Source organism: Vanessa cardui, chromosome 30 (genome assembly GCF_905220365.1).
Source record: "Vanessa cardui chromosome 30, ilVanCard2.1, whole genome shotgun sequence".
Lineage (NCBI taxonomy): Eukaryota > Metazoa > Arthropoda > Insecta > Lepidoptera > Nymphalidae > Vanessa > Vanessa cardui.
In genome coordinates, this window is record NC_061152.1 from 5,077,187 (window position 1) to 5,095,122 (window position 17,936).

Sequence of the window (17,936 nt, forward strand, 5' to 3'; positions counted from 1 at the left end):
TACTTCAAGGGTAATTTGGTGAAAGTTTGGTAAGGTTCTGAGCACAGGATCCATGACAAAGTAACAGAACGGAAGGGAACGGAACAATTCTGAGGAGCACGTTAGCGATACTCTGTCGAATCTTTTAATTATAGGTTATTTGGATATTTGAGTCACCTTCCGTAATGTGGTTATGTTTATGTAATTATCATAGTCGAATATTATAATCAACTAGCTACCCACCCCGGCTTCGCACGGGTGCAATACTGATACTAAATATACTACAGAATTTGTTTATTTACGAAATCACATCGCAAACTTCTAAAATTATCAGTGTTTCTTTACTATATTGTTCATGTATTATATACACAAACCTTCCCCTTGAATCACACTATCTTTTAAAAAAAAACGCATCAAAATCCGTTTCGTAGATTTAAAGATATAGGGACAGAGAAAGCGACTTTGTTTTATACTATGTAGTGATGGAACTCCTATACGGCTCGCAGTTAGGGTGCGATATGGGGCAGAATTTCTTACTATCTTTAATCAAATTTTGTGTATGTGATGTGATGTCATATGATATACGAAATATAGTTGGTCTTATTCAAAGTTTTTTTGCTGAGTTCGATTACAGCTCTTTCGAGGGATCCTTGTAGTTTACGCCGCGTGACGTATTAAATCCGCATTTTCGAAAGTCTATTTTTTCTTTATTCGCAAGTTTCCTTTGAAATTGTCCTCGAAGTAGTTTCTGACTCATATAAACGGAACGCTTAATCTATCCATATTAAAAAAAATTAGTTAGTCAACATCAGCTTCACTTAAAATCAAAAAATAAATAAAATTTTAACAAAAAGAAAAACCGACTTCAAACAAAACACTATATTAAAACAAATGAATATGCACGAAAAAGTAATAAAAATAATTGCGTATTCAACATATTTTTTAGAGTCTTCCTAAGTTAAATGAAATGAAAAATATTAGACTACTTAAAAGTCGATTAACGATTATATCATGTAGTTATAATTATTGTTATATTTGGAGTCGGTGTCAGCCAATAAAACCCTACAGTATATCTATCAAAAAACAATACGAGAATACTTTAACAAATATGTTTTTTACAAATTACCTTTTACACAATAATATACTGGATCAATCAAGGGGCTCGTATCGCTTCTTTCTTTTGATTGTTGGGGCAAGGACATCGTGGCTGACACCGGCTCCAAATATACCAATAACTATAACTACATGATATAATCGTTAATCGACTTTTAAGTAGTCTAATATTTTTCATTTCATTTAACTTAGGAAGACTCTAAAAAATATGTTGAATACGCAATTATTTTTATTACTTTTTCGTGCATATTCATTTGTTTTAATATAGTGTTTTGTTTGAAGTCGGTTTTTCTTTTTGTTAAAATTTTTTTAATTTCATGTTCATATACAATAGTAATAATCATTTTGATTTTGCGAACCGAAATGAAAGCGTGGTTAGAACGCGTGCATCTTAACCGATGATTGCGGGTTGAAACCCAGGAAAGCACCACTAAATATTCATTTGCTTAATTTTCTCGGCGGTGAAGGAAAAAATCGTGAGGGAACCTGCATGTGTCTAATTTCATAGAAATTCTACCACCAACCCGCATTGGAACAGAGTGGTTGTAATATGTTCGAAACCTCCTAAAAAGGAGAGGAGGCCTGAGCCCAGCAGTGGAAAATTTACAGGCTGCTGTTGTGTGTTATCGTGATACAGATTTCTGTTATTTGAAAAAGCCTGGAGGCGATCATCTCATTCCCAAGGCGTGCAATCAACTAAAAGTCATTAGTGTTGTAATATCCACTCACACACAAACAATCAACGATCCATTTGACTTAAAATTCCAGTCCAAAACACAGGTTGAGAAATGTAATTAATAAGGCTGGTTTTTGGATGTGTAAAAGGGGGTTAGAAAGCTTAACTTGATAACTCGACCTTGTATTTCTATGTGCGTTCGCCCCCATCTAAGAGATTCCTAACAGCACCCTCACGCGAAGGGCGCGGCGACATATGTATGTTTAAATAAATATTATAATGTTAAACAAACAATTAATATATAATTAGAGAATACATATAAATTAACATGCGTAAATATATTAACTCGTATTGTTTTGATATTATGTAAATTATTTACTTAACGATTAATTAATAGATACTGTTTAGCATGTACGGAAAGATTAGGGTCCTGGGTTCGAATCGAATTGAAGCAGGAAAAGTTGTTTTGTATTAAGACATTTTACTGACAGACAACGTCCCTGGTCCGCTGTCATAGATACGCTACTCCGAAGTCCCGGATTCGATTAATGTTGTTAGTTCTTATGTTAATAAAATATTTACTTTATGCCTTACACGAGACAAACGAAATCCTAAAGCGCGAACGAAGCTATGGAAGACAACTAGTGTTATATAATTTCAGGCAATAAAAGTGATTATTTTTTTCGAAATATATGTATTTTTTTATTAGGAAAATCAACATATTGAAGTACCTTTTTAAACATTGTAGAATACTTTATGGTTGTAGTCAATGTTGCTTAATATTATCTCATAATACACGTATACTCCTCGCGAGTACAGTGCGGCACAACTTAGACGTATCATCGGCTAATTCAATAAACCCGATCACTGCTGATTAATACAACCAATAGAAATAGCGATATCGCGCCATTCGACGCTATTCGTCGCTATAGATTCTCGCTTCAGTTCAAGGCGAGACAGCGAGTGCGTGTAAATCGACGTGTCAGATTGACGAATATATTAGGTAATACGACATAATAAGTTATTACATTTGTGTAAAGATCATATTCACATAAGAAATAGATATTGATAATTTGGAAGAGCGTACTTAATTTGGATGTGATCGGTTTTACGAATATTGCAGATGTGACATCTCAATTGTGTCGTACTATACGTGGTAGGAATCAAGAGGAAAGGAGATGGGAATCTACAGTCCTCAAGGCCATCTGAAATATCCCAGCTTTACTAGTGTCACTTAGCTTGAACCCATTTCAACTGATCCCTTCTAGCTACTGAGCTATAATGTTATTTAAAACTTTTGACAAGTCGCTTTAACTGGCGCGGTTTAGTCGCTAATCAGGAAAAGTTTAAAAGCCTAATGTACTGTGAAAAAGGCCCGTCCGATCTAGTTAACACAATATTTTTAAACCCCAAGGTGATACAGGGGTTGGTTTAAGATTTTCTAGTTCGTTTCCTAACATATTTAAACAATGTCATACAAGAGCCTGTTTTTATTTTATAGTATATACTACAGAATGTCTTACAATACAAACCCCTGCATCCCTGCGTTTTAATCGATAGTATATCCTAAAATGTGCGTATAAATTACATTTTGTAAAGGGCCTTCTCTGTGTATAATAAAATGCTTGATTTTTTAATGATTGATATGAAAATTACTAATTCAACAAATAGAAAGGCGATAAAATTTGCAAATATCTGGTTTGCTTATACATACCTTGTATAAATACATATGCATTTAGTAAAAAGCGGTTATTTTAATATTACAAACAGACACTCCAATTTTATTGTATGTATAGAAAATCTTGTCGCCAAATTCGTTTGTATTTGTTTTAAAGACAAATTCAAGATTAATATTTAAATTTAATTAAACCGTTGGTCACTAACGAAAGTTATTCATGTACAAACTTTGTCTATCTAAGCGATTATCTGCTCCATATGTAGATAAAAATATGTTATATATTTTCAAAGATATATTAAAACACGAACTTAGCATACCAGTTATAAAGGCCACAGATAAAACCATGTTAAAAAAAAATAAAAAAATAATAACAAAGTTTTTTTCGTAGGCCCTAGAATAGAAATTTCAAATAGATTCATAATAATTATATATTAAAATTATACTATTTTAAATAAAAAAAACGAAAAGTGATTTAGTGTATAATAAAAGAAATATTATGTAAAAAAAAAAAACACAAAAAATATTATGATATAAAATTTATTTACAAACAAAACGCGAAGAAACCTAACGACCCGTTCTTTTGAACGAACACAATCTATACAGAACGACCCTTTATAATGCCGGTATAAGAATCGGGACATACTATTGCCACGATGCTTGCAATGTCCACTTTAATGATGCCCGCCGCGACAATGACCACTATGACCAACGCTGGTCCGATACCGGTAGCAGCGGCGACCAAGTTGGAACCAAAGTTGCTGCAACTGCCCCACCCAGCGCTGATGCCCCAAATACAGCAACAGCAACCACAGCAACATCACCACCAGCATTCTCATGGCAACAATAATAAACTAGGTAAGTGATTTTTTATATATGTGTAAAGAGTTTTAAAAGTATGGTCTTTTTTTTTTTATTTAAAATACAACATCCACAGGCTCGCAGATGCCCGTGCCTTTTTTTACCTTTTATATTCAATTACATTTTGGCGTTTTATATTTTATACTAAACATCAGCTGATCTTCGCTGGAAATCATTATTGTCGTCTTCTTGGGAGACGTGGCCCACACTGATTTTTTTTTTTATAAATAATATATACGTAATCTATTATAAATAATATATAATAAAAATAATATATAAACTATAATAAATAATATATAAATAAAAATATATAGCAGTATATGTGGTTTAAAAGTATGGTTAAGGACTTTTACTTATCTCATTAGTTCTAAGCAGTCGTTGTTGTTAATTCTTGTTTAGTTAATATCTCCTATTTTATTATATATATTATATGTCTTTATTTATGTATGCATGTATTTAATATAGTATATATGTATATTTATATTATACATATTTATTGTTATTTGTATATTGTTTACTATTTTATTATGTATTTATACCACATATAAAGTAAAAAGTTACTGTACCCTTCCCATTTATATATATACCCAAAGGTTGCCTGGAAGAGATCGCTGCTTAGCGATAAGGCCGCCTGTTGGACCTCATGCAACTTATATGTAAAGAAAATGTTATTTTTTATTTTATTTTTAAGAATGGGTGCAATAAAGAATAAATAAATAAATAAGAAAGTCATTACATTATATTATAAGATTGTTTTCGGGCTAATCTCTATAACGGCTGGTCCGATTTTGATGGGATTAGCACATAGGTAAAATGGCTGATAGCTGATATAATAAAGAGTAATATAGGCTGCTTTTCGTTTGAAATTATGCATTAAATAATAATACTGTCCAGTACCGCGCGCAACCCTCGCACCGGTTACACGAAGGGATTTCGTCCACCAACAACTTAATATCACAAAATCTACCTAATAAAGAATTAATAAGTTAGAATAACTCTCTTTAAAACGCTACGCATTGAGTGTTAATAAGTAAATCAACGGGAACAGCTTGTAAATTTCCTACTGCTAGGCTAATGCCTCCTCTTCCATTAAGGAGAGGGTTTGGAACATATTCCACCACGCTGTTCCAACGTGGGTTGGTGGAATGCACATGTGACAGAATTTCGATGAAATTAGACACATGCAGGTTTCCTCAGGATGTTTTCCTTCACCGCCGAGAACGAGATGAATTATAAACACAAATTAAGCTCATATGTATATATAGTGGTGCTTGCGTGGGTTTGAACACGCGATCGTCAGTTAAGATGCACGCGTTCTAACCACTGGGCTATCTCAGCTCTCATTATAGTGTAATTTGTCCTAATTATCGTATCAATAGCAGTAGGAATTTTACACCACCCATAGAGATGTTTTGTTTGTTCAACCTTGAAAACTAAGATGTTATGTCTCTTGTGCCTGTACTTACACTGGCTTACTTACTCACTCTCAATACACTACCTCACCCTTAAAACCGGAGCACAACAATACTGATGCTGCTTGACGATAACACAGATACGCTCCTACAAAGCCTTACCACTAAGTTTTTTATATAAATTGTATAAATTTTTAATGTGATTAATATTTGAAAGCATACTTGATATCTGGATGGCGATTTCATACATGGTTAAATTGATTAACAATATTTTTAAAGTGTATTGATATTTATTGATGGTATTTGGCGGGAATGCAGTTTCGCCGTCACTTCCGGTATGCTTTGAAATAGATAGGTAGACTAGCCGTATGGTCAATTACATATACTAGTTGATTGCTCCCTTTGAGGAGAGTGTTAGGATTATCTTCCACCACGCTGTTCCAATGTAGATTTATTTCGTTTAAATTAGACGTCGATTAATTATAAGCACATATTAAGCATATGGAAATTCAGTGGTACTTGCCAGGATTTGAACCCGCACTCATCGGTTAAGAAGAAAGGGTTCTAACCACTCTGCCAATTAATAAAACTATATCAACAACAAACACTAACTAGAGATGATGCCGATACAAAATATACCACAGAATTTGTTTATTTACGATAAAAACATCTAATATTATTAGTGTTTCTTTATTATATTGTCCATCTATTAAAAGAAACCGCATCAAAATCCGTTGCGTAATTCAAAGATCTGAGCATACATAGGGACAGACAGCGGTAAGCGACTTTGTTTTATACTATGTAATGATACAATTACCATTGATTCACAAAACTGTGAGCATTCAAACACTAAGGAGGTAATAAGCAGGTTGTGTCGTTCACTAAGGAATTGGTTTCACTTCCGGTGGTAAACTATAGAGGAAGCCTTACGATGACCACACGGCATATTTGAAAAAGGAAAAGCTTATATGCTCGTGATAAATTCTACGTCAACGTTTTTATAATTCGATTTGAATAATTAAATATGGAAGAATTATAATGATCTTATCAAAAATATGAATGTAAAAAGAGCTGATTTATAAACTTCCTAATATTTGCATGCGGTATCTGCCTTAAAAGATAATGCATTTAGAATTAGGCTACACTGTATTTCTTTTTACCCAATATTGTATTAATGTAATTATCACTGGTGGATCTTAAATAAATAAATAAATAAATAAATGAGCCAAGTTCAATATTATGATATAGGCCTATCTTAAAACGTAGGAAATTATAGCTTAAGATCCGACTTGGCTAGTTCTTATATGTTCATAAAATCAAATTATAATTTGTTGTCTATCGTTGTTATTTAGTAAGCTACATCAGAGTCTAGTTTTTATATCGCCGGCGAAACCATCATAACAATTCACTCTTCTTAAAAAAAACACTTCGAAAGAAGAATAACTTCTAAAAAACTACAATGAATATTATATAACAACAAAACATTTTTACGCAATGTTTCTAACTGCTCCATCGAAACATACATTTGACATTTCTAATAGGTATAAATACATACTAGCGACCCCCGCCCCCACCCCGCTTCGCACGAGTGCAACACATATACTAACTACATAATATGTTTATTTACGACATCACATTAGAGATTTCTAAAATGATCAATGTTTCTTTACTGTATTGTCCAAACCTTCCTCTCGAATCACTCTATCTATTAAAAAAAAACCAGATCAAAATCCGTTGCGTATTAAAGATCTAAGCATACAGGAACAGACAGTAAGCGACTTTGTTTTATATTACATAATGATAAAACAAAATATATAACTAGAATACAAACATACTCTTCGAGTCATAATCATAATGCCTCTTACACACGCGTAGCACACGTTAAATAAGGTTATAAAAATGAAATTAAATACTTTTATGTGACACGCCCTTGTGACACGTTGATTTAGGGTGGTCTAGTTCTGTCAGTATGGGGTAGTTTCCAGCGGTAAATGTACTGTTATAAAAATTAAGGAATTAGTTTATTTACCGGTAATTATTTTATAGCAAATTATGAAAGCCGAGATGGCCAAATGGTTAGAACACATTACATCCTTAACTAATGATTGCGGGTTCAAACCCAATCAAGCATCACTGAATTAACATTTGCTTAATGTGTGCTTATAATTCATCTCGTGCTCAAAAGTGAAAGAAACCTGTATGTGTCTAATTTCAACAATATACCGAATATGAATTACACAACCCATGTGTGTGTGGAATATGCTCCTAAACTTATCCTCAAAGGGAGTGGAGACTATAGCCCAGCAGTGGGAAATTTACAGTAAAGTAACAGCCTGTAAATTTCCCACTGCTGGAATAAGGCCTCTTCTTTCCATTAAGGTTTTGGAACATGTTCCAATGCGGGTTGGTATAATGCACATGTGGCAGAATTCCAATTAAATTAGTCACATGCAGGTTTTCTCACGATGTTTTCCTTATTTACATTGAAACACTATTTATGTTAGCTACTTACATGCACTTTAATTTTACTTCCAAGTTCGTAAACGTACAAAACGCCATCTTTTCTTGAATCCATTATTAATATCATAGATTATTCGAGATATCAACTAGTTATATCGCCCCAATTTAAACACAGTTTATTTGCCTCTGCTTGTGATTCAAAAAGCTTATAGTGTAGAGACACGCTATACATAATATAGCAAAACCCTGTAAAAGGAGGTGGCCTGTTGATTAGAACACGTGCATCTTAATCTATGATTGCGGCTTCAAACCCGCTAAATATTCATGTGCTTAATTTGTTTGTAATACATCTTGTTATCCGTGTTGAATAAAAACATCGTAAGGAAGCCTGCATGTGTCTAATTTCATAAAAATTCTGCAACATGTGAATTCCACCAACCAGCATTGACTTTGTTATTTCTGATTTTCAATAACACAAGTGCTTTAGCTACTTACTTTGGGATCATAGTTACGTACGTATGTGATATTGTTGGTACAACGGGGGCCTATATACAACTTTTGGTTATTTTTATTGGTGTTTTTTTTTGTCTAGGAAATTTTCTCGACAGCAATATGTATTTATATATAGAATAAACTTGGATTGTCTATTTGTAACATTAAAAGAATTGCTTTTTACTCAATGCATATATATGTATATACGGTACATATAACAAAATAAAATGTTTTACTATTTTTTTCTGACTGTCTGTTTGTTCCATTCCATCTTTGAAACGACTGAGTCGATTTTGACGGGACTTCACTGATGATAGCTGATATAATAAGGAGTAACTTAGACTACAAAAATTCCTTTTCTTGTCAAATTCAAACGCACACAAAGAAGCCAATTAGGCACAGATAGTTTTACATATAAACCTCTATTTAATAATAAAACCGCATTAAAATCCTTTGCGTAATTAAACAGATCTAAGTCTTCACATAGAAAACTACACTGTGTAAAGATTATAACTCTATCTAATCTCCCCTGTATAATGACTTTGTCATTAAATAAATCATTAGGGTAACTTCAGACGTGTATAAGTTATAAATAGGCTGTGTCGTCGGAGCAAATAGAGCTTAAGCATCCTGTTCATTGCGCTAACAACTGTGAGTTATATGGAATAATTATAGACTCTATGTGTATTGGAATAGAGTTGAAATTATAAAAAAATGTCAGATTTATAAACTTGTATCAGAGGAAATTGTATATTAAAATGAAAATTATAAGTTATTTGTTGTAGTTTCGTTATGAAATAGGTAGGCTGACTGGTAAATGGAACTGATGGTCACCACCATCCATAGACAGCATTCCTATTGCCTTTCATTTCTACTAATTTACCACTAACACTGGGTACTGTACTCAGTATTTAAATCACAACATAACAATATTAATTATTGCTGCTTCACGGTAGAATATAATACCTGATACCCATACAAAGTTGCAGAAAACCTACTACCTACATTTGATTGTTTATTAATAATGGGGTTACATTTTAGTAACGCTAGTATAGTGTACACTGGCTCACTTTTCAAATTCAAATTTTGTTTGAGTCTGATGACCTCCGTGGTCGAGTGGTGTATACACCGGTTTTCATGGGTACGCCACTCCGAGGTCTCGGGTTCGATTCCCGGCCGAGTAGATATAGATTGTCATTAGTTTTCTATGTTGTCTTGGGTCTGGATGTTTGTGGTACCGTCGTTACTTCTGATTTTCCACAACACAAGTGATTTTGCTACTTACGTTGGGATCATAGTAATGTATGTGATGTTGTCTCATATTTATTTATTTAAAATATACATTATTCGAGTAGGCTTTTATAAGAACTTTTGAATCATTTAACAAACTATATTAAGTAAGGCTACCACCGGTACAGAATGTAGATTCTACCAAACATAACCATTTAACAAACTAGGAATATTTACGATTGTGTCACACCATATTTACAAAAATATTATATTTATTCACAGTAACATTGATCACTTTGATAGAATCAGTGATAATCATTGTATTTTTTTTTTAAATGTATAGGCTAGCGCTTGACTGTATCACACCTGATGGAAAGTGGGATACAGTCTAAGATGGAGCGCGCTTGCCTTGAAGGTGCCTATTCACTCGGGACTTGAAGGTACCCATATTGTAGGTGGTGGGGAAAACGGAGGTCGGGAGGGTATTCCAGACCTTGGCGGTGCGTATCAGAAACGAGGAAGCAAAACGTTTCGTACGAGTCTTAAATACGTCAACGTCAACCACGTACGGGTGAAGATCCTTTCGATGCCTCGCAGTTCTTTTGTAAAAAGGTGACGGGGGAACCAAATCAAATAGTTCCTGAGCACACTCGCCGAAATATATCTTGTAGAATACCGACAGACAGGCAACCTTACGACGATGTCCTTGTATGTGCACGAGAAGCAAGGATAAGCTTATAACGCCAAGCTTCCGACTCCGCAAAGTCGATAAATCCTTCCTGGGACAAGTTACACGTTTCTATAATAAAACTGCACGGATAGTCTTAATTTTGCCGTTATAAATTCAAATCTTTTGTTTGATAAACATTAATAAGGCAAATTATTCGGCCAGTGGTTAGAACGCGGGCATCTTAAACGATGATTTCGGGTTCAAACCTAGGCAAGCTCCATTATATATATATATATATGTATATGCTTAATTTGTGTTTATAATTCATCTCGTGCTCGGCGGTGAAGTTAAACATCGTGAGGAAACCTGCATGTGTCTAATTACATCGAAATTCTGCCACATGTTTATTCCACCAACCAGCATTGGAACAGCGTGGTGGAATATGTTCCAAACCCTCTCCTTAATGGGAGAGGAGGGCTTAGCCTAACAGTGGGAAATTTACAGACTGTTACTTTACTTTATTCGAGCCAAGATTATGTAGATTAAAGTTTGAATTGACTAGTACTTGCCCGTGGCGTTACTCGCGTTAAATATATTTACAGGTTGAGACTTCTTTGTATACCATATTGGTCTGTATTTCACTCCTTAGGTTAGAATTTTCAGAAACGCTTAAATGCGTATCTAAGTATAGTCCAAAGATAGAATTTTAACATATGTATACCTATAAGATCTAATGTTTGAAGACGAAAATTTTCCAATTACATAATCAGTAACTCTTTTGTGGCACACTGTGTTTTATACAGGATTCTTGAACGCGTCAAAACTGACTCTTTTCAACCGACTTCAAAAAGGAGGAGGTTATCAATTCGTCAGTATTTTTTTTTATTTTTTATTTTTTTTTATGTTTGTTACCTCATAACTTTTCACTGGGTAGATCAATTTTGATAATTTTTTTTTTGTTTGAAAGGTGGTACTTCCCGGTGGTACAGTCGGGGTAAGAAAAGGTTCGTCACCTTAAGATCTATTTTCGTGTGCTCAGTATGAGCAATAATCTTTACCGATTGAGAATGACATATTACATTGCAATTATTTAATGTTTAGTTACAAAAGGTACTAAGAGCTTAAAACTCGATAAATGAATGAATTTGAAAACTGACGAAGTTTTTTCTTACTCTGACTGTACATGTAATAGTCGTCAAAATAATATATAATTATTGAGTTCGTGGATAAAATAATTATAAATTGTATTATTATTTTATCAGGGTTATTCGTTGCGAACAGTTTTAAAAAATTGTGTTACATCATCAGTGTAAATAAAGCTTCGTAGCGCTACGCACCCAACACAGCTCTACCTTTAGTATAGTTGTGTAAAATGTCTATTCAAATTTGCTCCTTAAATCCTACTAGAATAGAGTACATTTTGATTTGGCCTTAGAATACGTAATGAGTGTTATCTATAACGCCCTTGCACCAACAGTAATATTTGTGTTAATAATTCATCTCGTGCTCGATGGTGAAGGAAAACATCCCTTAAATAATTAAACAAAATTAAAATTCATAATTAAACATAACTGTAGAACGACGACCTCCATGGTCGAGTAGTGAGTACACCGCTTTTCATGGGTACGCCACTCTGAGGTCCCGGGTTCGATTTCCGGCCGAGTCGATGCAGATTACCATTACTTTTCTATGTTGTCTTGGGTCTTGGTGTTTGTGGTGTGTGTGTGTTTTTTTTTATAATGTGAATTTACAATGTACAGTATATAGTAATAACTATATTACAACAACACCAAACAACAGCCTGTAAATTCCCAATACTGGGCTAAAGGCCTCCTCTCCCTTTGAGGAGAAGGTTTGGTACATATTCCACCACGCTGTTCCAATGCGGGTTGGTGGGATACACGTGTGGCAGAATTTCTAAGAAATTTGTCACATTCCACAGGTTTCCTCATGGTTTTTTCCTTCACCGCTGATCACGAGATGAATTATAAAGACAAATTAAGCACATAAATCAGCGTTGCTTGCCTGCGTTTGAACCCGCAATCATCGGTTAAGATGCTCGCGTTCAACCACTGGGCTATATCGACTCTTAAATAATGAATAACTATATTTTTATGCCATATTTATGCTAAAATCTTTAAAACTTCGAATCGAATTTTGATGCGGTTTTTTTAATATATTGAATGATTTAAGAGGGAGATTTATATGTTTAATACGTGCATAATATCTATGTATATTAATATTATAAATGCGAAAGTAACTCTGTCTATACAAGGGACATAACATCTTAGTTTTCAAGGTTGGTGGCACATTGACGATGTAAGGAATAGTTAATATTTCTTACAGCGTCATTGTCTATGGGTGATGGTGACCACTTACCATCAGGTGGCCGATATGCACCTCCGCCAAGCTATTCCATTAAAAAAAAAAAACAAATGAACCGAATTTCATAAAACTTTGTGTGAAGCAAACTTGAACTTCAAGTATGGACATAGGCTGTGTTTTGTCGCTAACATATGACAACGAACCCCCGAAAATGCAGGTGAAGCCACGGGCGAAAAAGGTCGTAAATAAACTCATTTTTCCCGCTTTCATTGGCTCTACTCTGGCTGAACCCTAACGTACATCAAAATGCTAGTACAGTACACTTTAAAAAGGCCTATACGGATTCTATTGAAGCCAGGGTTGCTAGTTAACAAAAAATGACACTCACCCACAAAATTCACAATTTAATTTAAAAATAAAATAAACATTTTTTAGTTGAAAGTCCGAAGTTGTTTATTTCAAGAAACTTGACAATTAATTGTCGGATGAGCGAGCTTCATCGTATTGTTATAAAGCCACACACGCATCATAAAAAAATGAGCCGAATTTACAAATAGACATCATTATCATCAACAGCCAGTAAATTTCTCACTGCTGATTTAAGGCCTCCTCTCCCTTTGATGGGAAGGCTTGGAACGTATTCTACCAAGCTGTTCCGATGCACTTGTGGCAGAATTTGTTTGAAATTATTCACATGAAGGTTTCCTCGCAAGGTTTTTTTCCCCGCCGAGCACGAGATGAATTATAAATTAAGCACATGAATATTCAGTGGTGCTAGCCTGGGTTTGAACCCGTAATCATCGGTTAAGATGCACACGTTCTAACCACTAGGCCATGTCGTCTCACTCACTAGTCTACCAATAAACATTATAGTAGTTTAGAAGTCGGCTATAATTCTAAAAGAGGCGGACTATTGAAGTGATTACTTCTTATGTGAAGGTTCGTTACGTAACGCGTTACAGCGCCACCCTTTTCTCTTACGCTTACGAGATTGCTAGGCAAGCTTGGTAGGGCCACCAACTCATTAAATATTTTACTGTTAAACAAAAGTACTTGGTATTGTTGTGTTCCGGTTTGAAGTGTGAGTTAACCTGTGTAACTACAGGCACAAGGGACATACATCTTATTTCCCAAGGTTGGTGGCGCATTGGCGATGAAAGGAATGTTTCTTACAGTGCCATTGTATATGGGTTGCGTTGATCACTTACCATCAGGGGGATCCATATACTCGTCCGCCAACCAATAGCATAAAAATAGGATCCTTTTTCTCTTTTTCTAACCACAAGTACTAGCGGTATTTTTATTATTAGTCTTAACACTACATTTTGAGTTTTATTTTTTTAATTCGGTCATAAATTATGTAGCCATGACTTACAATTTTAAACATTAATATGCTAATTAAACCACTGAACGTATAAATGTGTTATTAATATTAATAAATCCCGTGAAATAATGAGCACCCTTTAAGGGTCATGGTAGGGATGCCCCATATTATGTTAAACAAACAGCATTATGAGATACCCTTCCAGTTTACATGCTGAGATTTAACCTGAGGTAATATGGCGTAGTAGTGTCTAGACCTGTGTAGTCCGGGTCTACGAACTGCTACGGTATACGAAAAAACGTAGCGGATACTAAAATTGTAACATTTGCACTGTTAATACTAGGAACAATCAACTACGCAACGGATTTTGATGCGGTTTTTTTTAATAGATAGAGTGATTAGAGAAGAAAGAAGAAGAAAAAAGGTTTTATTTATAATACATGGTCATTTTTTTTTACTTTTTAGTGAAGAAACACTGATAATTTTAGAAGTTAAATATCTGGGTAATTGAAGTAGCTCGACTAATTAATTCGCGTTCTTCTGAACGCTGATTGGTCCGTGACAGCTGATGACGCGATGAACGACCAATGAAAATTCAGATCGAAGTCAGCTAATGTGACTTTTAACAACGACAGAAAAGTCGAGCAAATTTAAACATTGATTCCATTTGTACCCTTTTCACAAGTCCTTAGCATTCTTGTCGATATAAAATGTTGACCTTATCCCATAGGGCGTTACCGTTATATACCGCGTAGAAATTTTGCCCTATGCCCTGTAATTTTTGCTCAGTATCACAGGCCCCTTCAGCATAATTTCTCGTTCCGTGATTTGTTTGACAGAATTCATTGTTGTATGTTTTAAATAGGACTTTGACCATCATATAGTAAATGGGACAAATGGAGGAAATTATGCCTTTAGGTATTAAGTCCCCAAATAATTTACAAAATATTTCAAAATTTACTCTTCAAAACTAAGCCAAAAGTTTGGTAAGGTTGGTCGAAATAAACTTCGTAGTTTCATACCCAAGAAAACATTTAAGTGTAACTAGCGACCCGGCCCGGCTTCGCACGGGTGCATTATAATAGTAATAGATCAGGTTTAGCCAGCGTTTGCAATGTAAGCGCAAATAATTTGTTTATTTTCGACATCACATTAGAAACTTCGTACTAATAGGTTGGGGAAAAAGTTTCTTCGTATTTTATATGAAAATTCAAAAAGTTTTTTTTATAGTTTATTTACATTTGACTAAAGTATGTAGGTGCCATTTTATTCCATAACTTTTTGCCATCTTGGTGGTAGTGACATGATCCCATTGCTGTAAAAAATTTGGGGCTTCTGATCGAAAAACTGCGACAAGTGGTTTTGGCAGTCCTCTCGTGATGTTAACCTGACACTGCCTAAGGAATTCTGCAGAGACCGAAACAGATGAAAATCTGAAGGTGCAAGGTCAGGACTATACGGCGGATGCATTAATACCTCCCAGCCAAACTCTCGTAATTTTTGTTGAGTGGCTAAAGATGTGTGAGGTCTAGCGTTGTCATGGTGAAAAATCACACCCCTTCTGTTGATCAATTCTGGCCGCTTTCTCTCAATTTCTTGCTTCAATCTCATCAATTGTTCGCAATACAGTTCTGAATCGATGGTCTTGCCGGGCGGTAACAGCTCATAATGAATGATGCCCTTCCAATCCCACCATACACACAGTATTACCTTGTTGCGAGTTAATCCGGGTTTTGCCACAGTCTGTGAAGCTTGACCGGCCTTTGACCACGATCTTTTTCGCACGTTCTTGTCGTATGTGATCCACTTTTTATCACCAGTTATCAGCTTCTTCAAAAATGGTTCGGTTTCATTACGTCGTAATAAAGAATCACAAATGAGTACACGGTTCATTAGGTTTCTTTCAGTGAGTTTATGAGGCACCCATATATCGAGCTTTTTGTGTACCCAGCTTTATTCAAATGATTCAAAACCGTTTTGTGGTCAATTGCCAGTTCTTCAGCTACATCGTAACTACTAATATGCCGATCTTGCTCCACTTTTTCAAAAATGGCATCAATTTTGTCCGTAACAGGGCGACCAGAGCGAGATGCATCTTTGATATCAAAATTTCCGGCTTGAAAACGCTTAAACCAAACTTGCGCTACTCTCACAGATACTGCATTAGGTCCATAAACATCACAATTTTTTTCGCGGCTTGAGTTGCATTTTTACCTTTTTTATAGTAAAATTTTAAAATGTATTGATATTCTTCTTTAGATTCACTCATTTTAACAACAACAAAAACAAATGAAAATCACACAAATTCCTAATTTGAATTTGTTATTATTACAAGTTCATACATACTATATGCGAAAAGACTTTTTCCCCAACCTAATATTAAAAAAATGAGCTGAGATGGCCCAATGGTTAGAACGCGTGTATCTTAACCGATTCCAAACCCTCTCCTTAATGAAAAAAGGAGGCCTTATCCCAGCAGTGGGATATTTACAGACTGTTACTTTATTAAAAAAATCTACATCAAAATCCATTGCGTAATTTTTAAAATCTTAGCACACATAGAGACAGACAGCGGTAAGCGACTCTGTTTTATATTATGTAATAATTTAATTACGATTTGTAATAGTACACACTAATAATATTATTACATTCTTAAGTTTTGCTATAACAATTTCGGTGTAATTCTTACTCAAAGTTTTAACAGTATAACAGGTAATAAATTGCCTCTTAAACAACACAAGCTCCCACCACCCCTGGGAAGGGGTCACTCATAAATCCACCTAATTAAAACGGTGACCCAAATACCGGTCTGCGGGGACTTTGGACGAAGTTTTGACTGTAAAAAAACTATGTGACGTTGTTTTTTTTTAATTGCTTGTTTATTGGTCGATGAAAATATTTTGTATGCCATTTTTTTTATACTCCGACGATTTATTTCAAATATGCTAGTCATAAAAGAATGAAGCTATCAATATATTAATGGATTTTTAGATGGAGGTTTTTTTAACGCGGCTTAGAGTGAACTGAGAGAGATGGTACGTTTGGGAGGGGGGGTTAATTTGAAGGAAAATGCTTTATACTTGGTGGTAGGGCTTTGTGCAAGCCTGTCTGGGTAGGTACCACCCACTCATCAGTTATTCTACCGCCAAATAACAGTACTCAGTATTGTTGTGTTCCGGTTTGAAGGGTGAGTGAGCCAGTGTAACTACAGACACAAGGGACATAACAACTTAGTTCCCAAGGTTGGTGGCACATTGACGATGTAAGGAATAGTTAATATTTCTTACAGCGTCATTGTCTATGGGTGATGGTGACCACTTACCATCAGGTGGCCCATCTGCTCGTCCACCAACTTATACCATAAAAAAAAATTATACCCCCTCGACAGAACTTAGGGAAAGTTCTGTGGAGGGGGTATAACGCATTTTCATGTATGTATGTTCCTATTGTATACGACTATGAAACACTAGTAGCCGCCAGCGGCTTCGCTCGTTTTAGTGTGTTGGTTGTCATGTGTCAGACAAAAGAATACCCTATATCCTTTCTTGGAGGTCAAGTTTGCTTCATACCAAATTTCATCAAATACGTTTCAGCTGTTTGGACGTAAAAGGGCGACAGACAGACATAGTAACTTGCACATTTATAATATTTATATAGCAAAAACATTATAACAAATTTTATTTTATTTTTTTAATTCACGATTATTGATAACAATGGTC

General features: G+C 34.9%; 1 protein-coding gene across 1 annotated transcript in view; it reads left to right on the forward strand.

The window, feature by feature from the left end:
- Positions 1 to 3,932: 3,932 nt before the first annotated feature.
- LOC124542337 (cytotoxic granule associated RNA binding protein TIA1) overlaps positions 3,933 to 17,936 on the forward strand; it is a 65,038-nt gene continuing 51,034 nt past the window's right edge. Inside the window, exon 1 of the mRNA XM_047120308.1 lies at positions 3,933 to 4,301. Coding sequence (XP_046976264.1) covers positions 4,100 to 4,301 — 202 coding nt within the window. The 5' untranslated portion in view covers positions 3,933 to 4,099. The remainder of the gene's footprint in view (positions 4,302 to 17,936) is intronic.